The following is a 15,394-nucleotide window of genomic DNA, read 5'->3' as shown; positions in this document are numbered from 1 at the left end:
TACATTTAGTCACCGATAGATGTCGCTGTGCGATAACTTACGATATCTCGAAATGAAAATGCATCCCTGACCCGCGTTGCCAACTAAACGCACGGAACTCGCAAATAAGTGTAAATAAATGTATTATTTTGGTGAGATCGCGAGCTGAAGCTGATGCCATGTCCCCGGCGTTCGACCTTGGCCGCTCCGGAGAGGCGTACCACCCCCTGGACAGCGGCAGTGGCGGCGGCAAGGACGCCTGTGCACCGACCTCCATCACCGCCCCAATCCGCCACCCGATGGGACAACGGACGTCCTGGTGGCGGCAGTTCCGGCGCTACAAACTGCCGGCGGTGCTCCTGATGTTCCTGCTCCTCGTATCCTGCCTGGCGTACCGCATTCTCAGCGTAGGTGTCATGAATCATCCATCTTTTCGGAGCAGGATGTGAACTCAAGTTGGGAATGTAGCTCAATAGGTGGCAGCACCACAGCAGGGGTCATGAATTTAGGACAACTCTTGAAGTCGGTTTATATCACATTTTTAATACCATGGTTAAACCGATTATAGTTTTAATCAGATCTCAAAGAGCAACCTACAAATGTTGCTAAGTATAACACTAGATACCAAATTCCTGTAAAATGGTTTAATCGAATAACATTGTAAAAGTATTCAAATGTTTCTTAATTAATTGAATCGCATTACACTTAAAATTTAATCATTTTAAAAAGCTTAAATTGGCAAATCCTTTAGACCAAAACTCTGCGATTACAGATAACAACATTTACCTATGTACTAAGGAAATCAGTACATAGGTAAATGTTGTTATCTGTAATCGCAGAGTTTTGGTCTAAAGGATTTGCCAATTTAAGGATTCTCAAACAGAATTCCAGATTCTAGAATTTTCAGTTTTATATTTCTGATCTTTTTGTAAATAATCATTTACTTTGTCAAAGAAGATTGCTAAATTGGTGTTTTGAAGGTCCAGAACTTCCAATTTAAAGATGCTCAAATAGTGTTTTTAATTTAAGAAGAAACATTCCATAATAATTGTTTAATAAATTGGCAATACAGATTATAGTTTTATGTGCTATTCTTCTGACCGCAAGTGTGTTATCTTAGCCTATCTTCTAACGTTATCAGTGTATGTCAAAGATATTTATTCATCATCAATATTTCTTTTATAATAATCCAATATACTGATAAATAACTTTTTTCCAGGCTGAGCAAGATGCCCCACCCTTGGATCTTCATCGGAGTTCACCGCTTTTAGATGCCTACGAGGATTTCAGTGCCATGCGGGCGGGAGATCTGAAAATGCGCATCGAGGAGATGGTGAGAATCAAGGTGAGTGCTCGGAAAATTCAAGTAGGTTAAACCCGAACCTTAAGCTAATACCCTTTCATCCAGAGCACCGTGTCCGTGGAGCTGCGCGAACTGGAATCCCGTCGCCAGAAGCTGCAATCGGACATTAGTCAGTACAACCAGAAGATCGAGGAGCTCAAACAGGAACTCTTGCGGGAGCAAACGGAACTGGAGCGCCTCAAGATATCCGTGGAGCAAGCACAGGTTGCCCAGCGGGAGGCGGTTCAGCGGAATACCCCAGATTTGGCTCTGCCCCGCTCTCTTTTACCGAACACGCTGCCCAGAAAGATGAATCCCATCACTGCAGGAATGGCAGCCAGCTGCGAGATGCACAACTGTTTTAATTACTCCCGCTGCAGTCTTACCTCCGGATTTCCTGTTTATTTGTACGATCCGGATGAGCATAGTGTGCAGCGAAAGGGTTACGATATCGATGGTTTCCTAAAGACCACTCTGAAACAGACTTTGGGATACAATGCCCATATAGTTAAGGATCCCAAGCATGCCTGCATATATCTGGTGCTGGTGGGAGAGGCTCTTCTTGAGCAGGATCTCCTGCGCAACAACCGGTATGCGGCTCAGGAGGCGGAGCACCAACAGCCCACCACACCCAGCCACGCTAACGACTGCCCCGTGGACATGGAGAAGCTTTATAGCCTGCCTTATTGGGGCGGTGATGGACGCAATCATGTGCTGCTCAACTTGGCCAGAAGGGATCTTACCTCGCATCGGACGAATCCCCTTTACAAACAGAACACCATGCGCGCCATTGTGGTGCAGAGTGCTTTTGAAGGGGATCAGTTCCGTTCCGGATACGATCTGATTGTGCCCCCGATTTTGGGACCCCCGGGAGGAGATGTGTGGCAGGAGTGCGCGGTAATGGTGCCCGCAAGAAGGAAGTATCTGCTTAGCTACCAAGGAGAACTCAGGCCCAAGCAAAGTAGTTTGAACCCCTTGGACGCCTTCATTCTAGAGCACCTGGCTGACATGGCCAAAGGCGCTACGCAGGATCAATTTGTTCTGCAGTTCCAGTGCATCCCAGCAACGGAGCAACAAGAGGGGGATTCCCTGCCCGATTGGACGCTGTGTGGATCGGACTCTTCGCGCCGGCAGTTGCTTAAGGATTCCACATTTGCAATGATTTTACCCCCGTTAAATGGCAGAGTATCCTCCACTCTGATGCTGGCTAGGATTTATGAGGCTCTGCGCTCAGGAGCCGTGCCAGTAATCCTCGGAGCAGACGAACTGCGATTGCCTTACGCTGAGACTCTGGATTGGCGGAGATCAGCCCTTCTCCTGCCAAAAGCTCGGATCACGGAGCTGCACTTTCTCCTAAGAGCAGTTCAGGATGCAGATTTGCTTTTGCTGCGACGCCAGGGGCGACTCGTCTGGGAGCGCTACTTGAGCTCCGTGCAGGCCACCGTGGATACGGTGATTGCCAGTCTGAGGGACCGCCTGGGCATTCCCCCAAGACCAGTGCCCGCTGTTATAGCGCAAAGTGTGTTTAACAGCACCTTTATACCCCTAAAATCCGATCCTCCTGTCGGTTTGGATACGGAACCGGAGGAGTCGTTAGGTCCTATAGAACCACCTTATCCGAGCCCCTCCTACCGGCGGAACTACACAATACTGAGGATGCAAGCGAAAGAAGCCTGGAACGATTGGTTGGATCCCTTTTACCTATACCCACAGCTGCCTTTTGATCCTGCGCTGCCATCGGAAGCCAAGTTCATGGGCTCGCACACTGGTTTCAGGCCGATAGGTAAGGGACTAGGAGGAGCGGGCAAGGAATTTGGAGAGTCCCTGGGTGGAAATTACCCCCGAGAGCAGTTCACCATCGTGATGTTGACTTACGAAAGGGAGCAAGTCCTGATGGACTCATTAGGCCGACTGTATGGACTGCCCTACTTGCACAAGGTGGTGGTGGTGTGGAATTCTCCCAAGCCGCCACTTGATGACTTACGCTGGCCGGACATAGGAGTTCCTGTGGCCGTGCTGCGCGCTCCTAGAAATTCGCTAAACAACCGATTCCTGCCTTTCGATGTTATTGAAACCGAAGCTGTGCTCTCCGTAGACGATGATGCCCACCTGCGTCATGATGAAATCCTGTTTGGATTCCGGGTGTGGCGAGAGCATCGCGATAGGGTTGTGGGCTTCCCAGGACGCTACCATGCCTGGGACTTGGGCAATCCCAATGGACAGTGGCACTACAACTCCAACTATAGCTGCGAACTTAGCATGGTGCTGACAGGAGCGGCGTTCGTTCACAAGTACTACCTCTACCTGTACACCTACCACCTGCCACAGGCAATCAGGGATAAAGTGGACGAGTACATGAACTGCGAGGACATTGCCATGAATTTCCTTGTGTCTCATATAACGAGGAAACCGCCAGTCAAAGTAACCTCCAGGTGGACCTTCCGCTGCCCGGGATGTCCGGTTTCCCTCAGCGAGGACGACACTCACTTCCAGGAGCGGCACAAGTGCATCAACTTCTTTAGCCGGGTGTTCGGCTATACGCCCCTGCTGAACACCCAATTCCGGGCGGACTCCATTCTCTTCAAGACCCGCATCCCGCACGACAAGCAGAAGTGCTTCAAGTACATTTAGTCGTAAAACATATTCCCAAAACCCCTATTCCAACAAAGGCGGCCACTTCACTTACCTTAACGAAGTGATCACCAGCTGAATGACTCCTAGATCTAAGCACAATTTATCAGGCGTGTTCTGGTTTTCACACATTATTTTTTAAGCCTAAAGTTAGTCTCAGATATGACAAACTCAATGAATTTTAAAGCATTGACAACTCGACTTAATAAGAAACGTTTATCAGCCATTTTCCCCTGATTTGTTTTAAATGTGAAATATGTGTATGATTGTTTTTAATTGATTACATTTACAATTTTAAACTAAATAACTAACGGTGAGCTCCGGTTAATATTCGAAATTAATTTTTATATCCTAACAATTATGTTTTATAATTTTAACCAAAGGCGAGTGAGTGCAATTCTGAAAGTTTAAAGAAACTGAAGTTGAAATATATAACTTTTTTGGTCTTTCTAAGACTATATGTTTTAGGTAAAATATTAAGGAAACCACTCATTTAAATGATGACACCCAGCAATGTTTTATGCAAATAATTTACTTTTAGATTCACTAACAAGAAAAAGTGATTACAAAACGAACAAAATTTATTTTTGTGAAAACCAGAACAAGCCCATACGTACATGTATATACTCTATTTTAATCTAATTATAGCCGGTGATAAGCCAATGGTGATTACACAGCTTCTGTCTGACCGTAAACTATTTTTGCTTGGCTTTATAAGACTATCAGTCGTTTTCTTAAATACACTCTCAAAATCTTGGGAAGTAGTGTTAAGAAAAAACGCTGTACACCTTGAGTAGATACCAAAACAAATTCTTAGACTTTTTACTATGTTTGCTTAATTAGCATAAGTTGCGTATCGATTTTGATTTTGTATATAATGCTTAATAAACGAAGCTGAAAAGCCAAGTATAAAAAGTCAAGTTTTCTGATGATTATTTCATATATATTCTTCATTTACACAAAAAGGTGACTGCTTACATGGGCATGATGTGAGTTGGTGTAGATTAGTATAAATTATGGTTAATGTTGATTAGTGGATACAGATTAAGGACACGCACACATGTGGTAAGCCGGTCAGAAGTCAGCAAACATACTTCGAGTCTATCTTTCCGTTACCACACGCACTTAATTTTAAGACTGTATCTACCTGATACTAGATACATTTGCAAAAGCTACAGCTACGAAGACTACTTTGGATACATGGTATATAGAGGGTGGATCCTTCGGTTGCGAGTGGACGAGTTGAGACCAGGCGACAGCTTCCCGTTTGTGTCCCGCTTGTATCACAATTCAAAACAAGGACAGGGGCGGAGAAGGATGCGAGGGGAACTTAAAGTACTCGTATTATTTATACAACTTAGTCCGAAGTTTACACTAGAAATCAAAAGAACTTCAATTTGGAATCGCTGGTAGGCTATTAGTGCTCCTGCAGACTGAGCTTTAGCGCCTGCTCGATCATTTCCTGCTCCTGCTGCCGCTCCAGTTCGAACTTTCTCTGTTCCTGCTGCGACAGTCGCATGGCCATGGCCAAATCCGGATCCACATACCGGAATCCTCCATCGTCGTCATCCTCGGAGGCGGGCGAACCGCTTTGAAGGTTCGCATGCGCGCCCAGCAGCGATTCCTGAAGAACTCTGCAATGGATAATGGAAGAGGGCACAAGAACACACAAAGCTTGGATCAAAACTAGCAATACAAAAGGAGGGGTGTGGGTTTTCACTGCTACTTGAATATCTTCTTCATGTAGCCCAAATCGGTTTTGAATTGCGCACCCGCCGAAGCAGATCGCCCACGTGTTTGTGGCTCCAACTGGAGTTGCGAGTGGGGAAAGGTTTGGGGATGGTGCTTGGGGGAGGGCGAATACCGCCCGTACTGCTGGTGGTGGGGAGACAGTAAGTGCGAGGAGAAGCGGTGGCCACTAGCGGATACCATTGAGAGTCGTTAGTTTTGGTTAAACAACTACATCTTGGCAAGTTTCGGAAACCGAAGCTTTAAATACCCTTGCAGAAACTTTGATATAAACAGTTCTTATCAATATAATGACATACGAACAAAGATGCTGTTTTAAGCAAAATTACTCTGAAAGGGCCATACTATCAGACATAGACTTACCGCTGTAGCTGCTCGTCGTCCTCGGGCAAGAGATCAGATCCCACGACGTTTTGGCCCCTTAGCACCTCCCAGATGTCAACCTTGTCGTCGTCCCTGGCGTCCACGCCGCAGGCTCCGCTTGTTTCCACCAGGCTCTGCTCGATAGCATACTGGAGCATATCATCCTCATCGAGAGGAATCTGTCGGCGGACATCACTGCCCCTATTTGTATAGTGGGCCGGAACATCAAAGCAGCGATCGTCCACCAGACAGGTAACCCGGTCCTGCTCCTGCAGCGTGGCCACGTGATCCACTGGCGTAGTTAAGGCAAACACATTTCCGAATGTGATGCAGGCATTTAGGACATGGAAGAGCGGAATTTCCACTTTGACGGGAAAACCGGCTGGCAGCTGCATGGTTATAAAATCCCTTAGCTTGGCCACATGTGGACTAGCCATGGTGGACATGAGGTCTAGGATGGGCAGCACTTGTTCCTGCAGTCGAATGGGATGCTCCTCGGCCAGCCACAAGTTGGCCTTAAAGCGCTGCACCTTTGTGCTCAGGTTCTTGGGACCGCCGACATCCCTTCCGTGAAGATCCACCTCCGGAGTAAAATACTCCTCCGGGGTAACGGAAGACTTGGGTGTACTGGTGCCCGAGGCACAGGCGGAGCTGCCGTTGCTTTGCATTCCAGGAGCTGGTGAGGTTCTGCCTCCATTCTCAACTCCTGCGATTGGACCTTCCCCCAAACGAGGCGATGGTGTCTGGAAAATAAGGAGATAATGTAAGAGACTTCGAATTGGACTAGTTTATTGAAACCTACGCGATCTTTGAGTGCAGCAGCGGCGTCAGCGGGGGACACATAGTCCTCATCGGCAATTCCCAGCAGACTATGTAGCGGCGTCCTTGCTGTTTTGTTCTAAAAATCATAAAAAAAGAGCCAACAGTCAATAAAGTATAAAAAGCGTTTATTTACGACATAATAACATTTAAAATATCATCCAATACTAGTATTTGGGTTTTTAACTGTTATATGGATAGCAATTAGCGGATCATTGTTAAGTAAATGAAAATGCTAATTTAAATAGCGCTAATGAAATAGTTTTCACAATATATAAATTCTATTGAAGGGGTAACAAAAGTAAATACACTTACCTTGATCTGTTCCTCACTAAGGTGATCCATTCGCGTCTTGGTGACGAACTCCACATTGCTGGCCCCATACACTTTGCAGTTGTAGCCGTTGATTACCTCCGATTTCTCGCTCCGCCAGCCCCAAATGCCACACTTGTTGCGCTCGAAGCTAATCTTGTCCATCTCGATGTTGTTGGTGATCACCGGGGCATTGAGACGGGCCCTCACAGTGCCCAAGGCTGGTGGAATGGCCACAATGTCGCCGATGTCGCTGCTCATCTCCTCCACCATCACCTCGTTCGTGTCGTGATCAATTTCGATCATAGTGGCAGTTTCTTCTGCAAAGGAAAATAAAGTAATGAGTTTTAATTTCAAAAAACAGTGTAATAAATGTTATCTTTAGTAGCTTTTCTTTGAGCTTAAAATTAATGTCAAAATTACACTTATTAAAAATCGAACCATCATCAAATAAACAAAAAATGTAAACTTTAAAATAATATAAAGTACCTTATTCTTCTATCTTATCTAAACAAACAAAAACAATGCTAATTGGTTTATATATATACAAAGATAAAGAGCAACGGCATACGATTTGGGAGATTAGTTTAATAAAAAATAATGAATATATCCAGTTAATTACCAGGAATTTAAGTGACGAACTACTGGCTTTGTTTGATAAATGATTTTAATTGACCTTAAAGATGTGAAACGATGTCCTTTATTGTCAGGTCATAATTACCAACGAATTAAACTAAATAATTCAATTTGGGATAATAATATACTTACTGGCTCCCTTGAAGATGTATGATCGATTGCCCCGTTGCCAGGTGTTGTTGTCAAAGCCCAGCAGCGTGGTGTCTATCCGGACGTTGGCTCCCCGCTTGTAGACCTTGTAGGTGTCGCTGGGACAGAGCCGCGACATCAGGGGCACCCAGGAGGTGAACTCCCACTTCATCTCGATGTAGAAGTCGGGGGCGTCCAGGAGGTGCTGCAGCAGCTTGGGCACGTGCGTAACCCGCTGGACATGACGTTGGAGATCCCGAACCTCGATAATGGCCGTCAAGATGTCGACATCGCCGGTGCACACGGCTTCCTGGACAACTGTGGTGGGATGGGGTTTAGAGGGGAAATTAATAGTGGTTCTCTGAGGGCGATGGTGGTGTACTCACTGGACCAGCCTTCGTGCTCGTAGGTGGCATTGCATTTAGCCGCCAGAAGGCATTTAACACATGGTAAATTGGCCAATCTCACGGCCAGCATCAGGGGCGTGCGTCCGCGGGGATCGATTTTCTCCTTATCGTTCTGCAAGGTGACGGAATCAGTGGTTTTTATCGCCGTGCCATTTCCCCGGACCCTGCTAATTCAATTAGCACCTGTCCCCGTGGGCCACACCCACCCCCTGGAGCACCCAACCCTTCTTTTCACCTCGTCGACTGCCGCCTGCAGCTGCTCCAGTTCGTTGTGCCAGATGTGCCAGTGCAGCGGGTACTCCGCCTTGATCTCCTCGACGCTCCTCATCCTGCGGATCCGTTCTGATCTGGATCTGCACCGTCTGCTCTTCGGCTAAATTGCAAATTCTTTTGTTTCTGAGCTCCGTGAAAAAAAAAACAAACTTCAAGGGATGGAAGTCTGGCCACACTGTCTGCGGGCTATCGATGTCCGATTAGTAGAGGTAGTCGGTTAAGAGATGAAGCGATATATCGTCGGTGGGAAGAATTATAAAAAAATTAAGAAGTAATTAAATTTAACTTTTTAGTTTAAAGATTACCCATATCAATTAAACTTTCAATAACACTCAGCTTTCAATTTGTTACAGTTCAAACCTACTTATTTTTAAGTCTTTATACAAAAAAGGTTAAATGAAGTAAATACGTTAAAATTTTGTTATAATTCTAATCATACCAAGATACTTAAATATTATGTGTACAACTCTAATATTAAAAAGATTAGCAAATTTTAACAACCTATCACATATGTTAGCCAAAAAAAAATAACAGGAATGAATGTACCATTAATTATTAATCCAAGTAAAGTAACTAATTCAAAATGAAAGCCCCATTTAAGACAATCAAACTTTCACCAAAATGCAGATCAAGGAAGTTTGCGTGAGAGCGATAGTAAAGGCTATCACGTTGCCTATCTCTAGCAGCAATCGATAGTCAATAACAACATTGACAGCTGTTCGGCAGAAAATATTCCAAATCCATTAATTGTTCGCAAAAAGAGCTAAATAAACTATATTTAAAGTTTTTTCCGTTCCGAAAAGTTGCTGGCGCGTGAGTGGTAAGCTAGGCTCGGAAAATTGTGTTTTTCCCCTAATATAAAACAAACTGAAAACAAATTACATAAAAAATTGATACACCAATTAAAAAGTGGTGTTTGTGGGTGTTAACGTGTTAATGAGATTAGCCGGAATTTAGGGTTAAGGGGTTGGCAAACCTAGTTTTTCACTTAATTAACTTTCCGTCTATTTATTCATATTTTCCAAGGAAATGCTCTGTAACAACGCTTGCCTCCCCCTGCCACGCCCTCAAACTAAACTAATTTTTTTTAATATGATATTCATAAATCTATATTTTTAGGTCATCATGCTTTTAGTGTAGAGAGATTTGCGATCTTGTTTCTACGCTTTCATTCACCTGACGACCAGAAGCTCTCTTTTCAAGTAAGAGTAATTGCCATTTATTCGTTAATTGGCCGCAAGTGCATTGCATTATTGCATTTGCTGCCTGAAGAAAAATCGCCAACTTTGAAAGCCATCAGTTTGCGGAAAAACGTTGATCAAAGCTCAACTCGATTATCCAACATATAAAGTTAAAACAAAGAAATTGTGATTACAAATTGTAAGCCGGAAGCGAGTTATTCTGCTCGCTCGATAGGCAATCGGCGATAACCGATCATGCTTGCACTGTTTGGCGGTTCTTTTGATTTGACTCCTTATCATGACCGATTCATAAATACTTTTTATCTTTTATTCAGTCTTTGCAGTTATGCTCTTCACGCGCCGGCGACAGCTTAAGAGGTGTGTGTTTGTGTGTTGTGATCATATACATAAATATATTTGTTTTCCCCCGATCCCAATATACCGACCACCCGATGAATCCGCTTCCGTAGTTTTCGCTTCCGAACTCCCTCAGAAAAGCGAATAAGTGGCCAAATATTAGTCACGTTCGAGTAGCGCTCATATCTGATATTATTGTACTGCCATTATCATTATCGTAGTGCGCAATGTCCAGTAAGGTGGCCCGATTTTATTGAAAGCGATTTAGGGACAAGCGAAAGTAATTTTTGGAGAACTTAAAACTGTTGACTTTATGCGGACGCATGAACTCTTGCAATCAAAACTCAAGTCTAGTGAAAACAAAACTAATATTTTAAAGGTGTATGGTATTAATTTTTGTGTGAGTTATCTTTGAATACTAAAACTACTGTTTAAGCGACATTCGTAGTATTCGTAAAAGCTCATTAGACGTGAAATGCAAATTTATAGAAAAAAGTAACTAAAAGTTGCTTACAAACTTAGCGAAATATGATTTTTTTTTAACTTCATTCAATAATATAGTAAAATACCCTTAAAGTAGTATGGAAAGAAGTGAATATTAATTTCCAGATATCCAGAGATTACTTTTGCATCCATTAAAGAAGAACCACCCTAGTGTTCGCCCCCTGCTTGTACGTAATACATGTGTAGTCACCCGATCACCTAACCACTCACCCAAGTCGCCACTTTGTCAGCGTTTAACCCCTCTGGTGCAAAGGTCGCTCTCTCCGGAGGAACAGTTCTCGGGCACGGTTCGGTGTTGCATGCGTCCCGCCTGGTGAATCCCCCAGTTAACTAAAAAAAAACACAAAACAAAACTATCTGAATTAACCAAGTAATTTGTTTATCTCTCTTTTCGCCCGGGAAAGCTCCGCACAAAATCAGTAACAATCAGTGTTAAGTCGCTTTCCCGATAAAACGATATATCGCTAGCTATATACAAATTAAGCAATAAACCGAACGGACGTAAAACAATCGCTATGTACGAGCTTCATAATTGCCTAAGATCCGTTTTCTTTGCCACACTTATTCCCGGAACGATCCTACTTAGTTGGCTAACTGGTCTGTAAGTATCCACGCTCGATTCGATGTTGTGCGCTTGCTTAACTACTTATGTAGATATAACTTGAAACCCATTCTTCTGATTTTTGATGTGAACATCGTGACATTGACATTTCTTTCGCGAATATCGCCGGCTCTGTTCCGTTTCCGCTTTTTCGTAAATAACCGCTTTGCCTACTTCCCCAATGTACATAATCACATATATCTCCGATCCATCACGCCCACTCACTTGCCCTAGCTCACTTGTTTTCCATGTTGTTATGTCACTCAGTTTAAGGTAGAGTTATTACCACCCCTCCTCAGTCACCCACTCAGCTTTCACATTTCACTCATTGCCATTTTTCGTAGGGTGGGTCTGCGATCTCTGCAAGCGTGTCTGCTGATCTTCTTCCTAATCTTCGTGGTGCTGCCGCTGGTATTTCGCTACTCGGTGACGCTTCAGCGCGGGATCCTATTCCTCACATTCAGTAAGTAATCTAGAATGTTAAGTGACTGAATTGCATATGAAAAGACAGAAATTATTTGATTTTAGACCTCTAAATGATAAATCAAGAGGCTAATTCTACAGCATCAAAAGGGTCAGATTGGTCAGGATGTCATCAAAACATAACACAAGTTATTATTTAATAGTAGACTTTTTTAAAAAATAATAAATATAATAGTTTTGACATATTAATGCAACTTTAATTAGAAACAATTAAAGACGATTTTAAAGTATAGCTTACAAGTGTTCTCCAGTTGAATATGAATCAATCGTCTGTCAATTTTTAAAACTTTAATTCTTATTTTCCATTTAATCAAGCGTATCTCCTCCCTTTCAGTTAAGTACCCCAAAGGACTTGATCTCACCAAGCCGGAGAGCGTAGGACTGTACGCAACGCGAAACTTTTATATCACCGTAAAGGATGACGATCGGGACGAGGATGGTGTGCGGGTTGGTGTCTGGCATGTCCTCCCCAGCAATGCAGTGCGACGCTTTAAGCGCGAACTACGCGTTGAGGAGGAAGTGGATCATGATCTGGATCAGCACATGGAATCCGCACCTGGCAACGAACAGGAGTTGAAGGAGTTGGCGCCGGCCATTCGCTCTGAATTTCCCGCCGTGGTGCCAGAAAACGAGCAGCTCTTCTACGAGCGATTGCTGCGGATGCCAGGTGGCACAGTGGTCCTCTATCTCCATGGGAACACAGCTAGCCGAGGCAGTGGTCACCGATCGGAGGTGTATAAACTGCTGAGGAAGCTCAACTACCATGTGTTCTCCTTCGATTACAGAGGCTATGCGGATTCCGATGCTGTGCCACCCACAGAAGAAGGCGTTGTGCGGGACGCCATGATGGTCTTTGAATATATAGCCAACATCACCTCAAATCCGATCGTGGTGTGGGGTCATTCCCTGGGTACCGGAGTAGCCACGCACCTGTGCGCTAAGCTAGCCAGTTTAAGAGAGAGGGCTCCCAGGGGAGTGATCCTCGAAAGCCCGTTCACAAACATCCGGGATGAGATACTTCTGCATCCCTTCGCCAAGCTCTTCAGGCACCTGCCTTGGTTCGATTTCACCATCTCAAGGCCCATGTACAGCAACAAGCTGAGATTCGAGTCGGATGTTCATGTCCAAGAGTTCCGGCAACCGATTATGATCATTCATGCGGAGGACGATGTTGTGGTGCCGTTTCACCTAGGCTACCGTCTATATAGGATCGCGTTGGATGGCAGAAATCGCTCCTGGGGACCCGTGGAGTTCCACCGATTTGGAGCAAGCCTAAAATACGGACACAAATACCTCTGCCGGGCGCCTGAGTTGCCGGGACTAATCCAAAAGTTTGTCGAGAGCTACCGGAATGCCGTCTACTAGACGCGATCATTGGGTTACTCCTGTGGCCCATATTAATTTATGTATTAGATGATTATTCTAATTTAGTTTTTTACCGCCATCACACTGACACGTTCCAAAATGTCCGCCCTGTGCAAGCAAATTAAAGAAGTCCAAGGAACACGGAGAGAACTTTGAGTTGTTATTTTAGAAACCGGTGGCAAAATATCTTTATACCCTTGCAGAGGGTATTATAATTTTGGTCAAAAGTGTGCAACGCAGTGAAGGAGACATCTCCGACCCTATAAAGTATATATATTCTTGATCAGGATCACCTCCTGAGTTGATATAGCCATGTCCGTCTGTCCGTCTGTCTGTCCGTCTGTCCGTCTGTCTGTTTCTACGCAAACTAGTCTCTCAGTTTTAAAGCTATCGAATTGAAACTTTGCACACACCCTTCTTTCCTTTGCACGCAGTATATAAGTCGGAACGGCCGGGATCGGCCGACTATATCCTATAGCTGCCATATAACTGAACGATCGGAAATGCCATAACTTTGGTGTTTGTAAAGTTAGGAAGTTGGGATTTTATATGGGTGTTATATTTGAGCAAATCAATCCGACCTACCAAATTTCATAAGGATCGGCCGACTATATCCTATAGCTGCCATATATCTGATTGATCGGAAATGCCATAACTTTGGTGTTTGTAAAGTTAGGAAGCTGGGATTTTCTATGGGTTTTATATTTGGCCAATCAATCCGACCTACCAAATTTCATAAGGATCGGCCGACTATATCCTATAGCCGCCATATATCTGATTGATCGGAAATGCCATAACTTTGGTGTTTGTTAAGTTAGGAAGTTGGGATTTTCTATGAGTTTTATTTTTGGCCACTCAATCCGACCTATCAAATTTCATAAGGATCGGCCGACTATATCCTATAGCTGCCATATAACTGAACGATTGGAAATGCCATAACTTTGGTGTTTTTAAAGTTAGGAAGTTGAGATTTTTTATGAGTATTAAGAATGCATCATATGAATAATTTTGGAGAATATAATTTACAGAGTATTCTGCAAGGGTATATCAACTTCGGCTCCGCCCGAAGTTAGCTTTCCTTTCTTGTTTTATCTACATATCATGGTAATTACGTTTTAGAAGAAAATCTTTAAGAGTGTTGAGTTTTTTTTTAGCTTGCTCCCTTGCTGCGTCATGTAGTTTAAATTTAACAAGAAAGGAAGAAAACTTCGGCAAGCCGAAGGTTATATACCCCTGCAATTATTACAAAACGACTACATTTCGACTACATTATGCTTTTATGTTTGTCAAAACATTATCGTATAGCATAGAAATGGCAAAGTGCAACGCAAAATCGACATATTTAATTGTTTTTAGTAATATGGGCATAAAAATCGAATCAAAGTTTGCTTCCCTTCTTGTTTTTTTTTTTGATTTTCCTATGGGAGTTATATGATATAGCTGTCCGATTTTTATTTAATTAAAACCCTAATTCCATGGTATTTAAATATTTCCAAATCCCAAAGAACAAAAAAAATTAAAATCAACAAAGTAACAACAAGTTAGCGTAGAAACGAAGGGACGGACAGACGGACATGGCTAGATCGACTCTCCTGGTGATACTGATCAAGAATATATATTCTTTATGAGGTCGGAAATGTCTCCTTCACTATGTTGCAAACTTTTGACTGAAATTATATTACCCGCTGCAAGGGTATAAAAAGCATTTAAATTAAACAAAACAAGACGGATAAGAATTTTCTTCCATGATTTATTTAATGAATGTTGTTATAACGATTAAATATTGCAAGTGTACAACGGATGTTCAATTTACACACACGATAAAACTCAAAATTCGATTATTTAGATTTCGAGTTATTATTTCGTGAATAGCCTATCAAACTAACATTTATTGCAGCATAGTTTTGGGCTAAACAATGCTGGGGAAATTAGTTTCCCACTTATAATTTTTGAAATGGATATTATGTTGTTTTGTAGTTTGATTCCATTCTTGAACCTTGGTTTGGTGAAATTAAAAATCTTTTGTTGACTTAATTTTAAGCAAAGGCGTAAATTTAATATAGTAAATAATAACTATATATCAAAGGATTATTTTGATAAATAGAAAAACAAAGAAATACAATTTTTTGTATATTTATTTTAAACCGTTGCTGAGGGTATTTTAATTTCAGTCAAAAGTTTGCAACGCATTTCCGACTCTATAAAGTATAAGAAGAGTCGATCTAGCCATGTCTGTCCGTCCGATTCTACGCAAACTAGTCCC

General features: G+C 43.1%; 3 protein-coding genes across 7 annotated transcripts; 2 read left to right on the top strand and 1 right to left on the bottom strand.

Annotated features, from left to right (window-relative positions):
* The first annotated feature begins 81 nt into the window (after window positions 1-81).
* Window positions 82-4,872, top strand: LOC108051829 (exostosin-3). The gene is made up of 3 exons (XM_044458969.1): window positions 82-386; window positions 1,199-1,324; window positions 1,388-4,872. The coding sequence occupies exons 1-3, from the start codon at window positions 159-161 to the stop codon at window positions 3,950-3,952; spliced, it is 2,919 nt and encodes a 972-aa protein (XP_044314904.1). The 5' UTR covers window positions 82-158; the 3' UTR covers window positions 3,953-4,872.
* A 1-nt stretch (window position 4,873) lies between these two features.
* On the bottom strand, window positions 4,874-8,819 carry LOC108051830 (ankyrin repeat domain-containing protein 13D). Of its 2 annotated transcripts, none has more exons than XM_017134077.2 (7): window positions 8,603-8,819; window positions 8,347-8,479; window positions 7,964-8,278; window positions 7,199-7,515; window positions 6,867-6,962; window positions 6,065-6,807; window positions 4,874-5,586 (listed from the first exon to the last, which is right to left on the bottom strand). In XM_017134077.2, the coding sequence occupies exons 1-7, from the start codon at window positions 8,693-8,695 to the stop codon at window positions 5,370-5,372; spliced, it is 1,914 nt and encodes a 637-aa protein (XP_016989566.1). In that variant the 5' UTR covers window positions 8,696-8,819; the 3' UTR covers window positions 4,874-5,369. The 2 variants fall into 2 exon arrangements, with proteins under 2 accessions (XP_016989566.1, XP_016989567.1); XM_017134078.2 differs by lacking the exon at window positions 4,874-5,586 and adding an exon at window positions 5,638-5,870.
* A 510-nt stretch (window positions 8,820-9,329) lies between these two features.
* Window positions 9,330-13,278, top strand: LOC108051834 (lysophosphatidylserine lipase ABHD12). 4 transcript variants are annotated; one of them, XM_017134091.2, is made up of 6 exons: window positions 9,330-9,460; window positions 9,760-9,842; window positions 10,166-10,199; window positions 11,087-11,283; window positions 11,628-11,746; window positions 12,101-13,278. In XM_017134091.2, the coding sequence occupies exons 4-6, from the start codon at window positions 11,198-11,200 to the stop codon at window positions 13,129-13,131; spliced, it is 1,236 nt and encodes a 411-aa protein (XP_016989580.1). In that variant the 5' UTR covers window positions 9,330-9,460; window positions 9,760-9,842; window positions 10,166-10,199; window positions 11,087-11,197; the 3' UTR covers window positions 13,132-13,278. The 4 variants fall into 4 exon arrangements, with proteins under 4 accessions (XP_016989580.1, XP_016989578.1, XP_016989582.1 ...); XM_017134089.2 differs by having other exon boundaries at window positions 10,157-10,199; XM_017134093.2 differs by lacking the exon at window positions 11,087-11,283.
* Window positions 13,279-15,394: the final 2,116 nt, after the last annotated feature.

This window comes from Drosophila rhopaloa, unplaced genomic scaffold, assembly GCF_018152115.1.
Source record: "Drosophila rhopaloa isolate 14029-0021.01 unplaced genomic scaffold, ASM1815211v1 contig_115, whole genome shotgun sequence".
NCBI classification, from domain to species: domain Eukaryota; kingdom Metazoa; phylum Arthropoda; class Insecta; order Diptera; family Drosophilidae; genus Drosophila; species Drosophila rhopaloa.
Note: the sequence above shows the minus strand (reverse complement) of the source record. Positions and strands in the feature narration are given on the sequence as shown.

Coding starts and splice junctions, on each gene's coding strand:
- LOC108051829 (XM_044458969.1), top strand. CDS start 159: ATGTCCCCGGCGTTCGACCTTGGCCGCTCCGGAGAGGCGTACCACCCC. Junction 387..1,198: donor TGGCGTACCGCATTCTCAGC/GTAGGTGTCATG, acceptor ACTTTTTTCCAG/GCTGAGCAAGATGCCCCACC. Junction 1,325..1,387: donor AGGAGATGGTGAGAATCAAG/GTGAGTGCTCGG, acceptor CCTTTCATCCAG/AGCACCGTGTCCGTGGAGCT.
- LOC108051830 (XM_017134077.2), bottom strand. CDS start 8,695: ATGAGGAGCGTCGAGGAGATCAAGGCGGAGTACCCGCTGCACTGGCAC. Junction 8,279..8,346: donor CGAGCACGAAGGCTGGTCCA/GTGAGTACACCA, acceptor ATCCCACCACAG/TTGTCCAGGAAGCCGTGTGC. Junction 5,587..6,064: donor GACGACGAGCAGCTACAGCG/GTAAGTCTATGT, acceptor TATCCATTGCAG/AGTTCTTCAGGAATCGCTGC.
- LOC108051834 (XM_017134091.2), top strand. CDS start 11,198: ATGTACGAGCTTCATAATTGCCTAAGATCCGTTTTCTTTGCCACACTT. Junction 11,284..11,627: donor CTTAGTTGGCTAACTGGTCT/GTAAGTATCCAC, acceptor CATTTTTCGTAG/GGTGGGTCTGCGATCTCTGC. Junction 11,747..12,100: donor GATCCTATTCCTCACATTCA/GTAAGTAATCTA, acceptor CCTCCCTTTCAG/TTAAGTACCCCAAAGGACTT.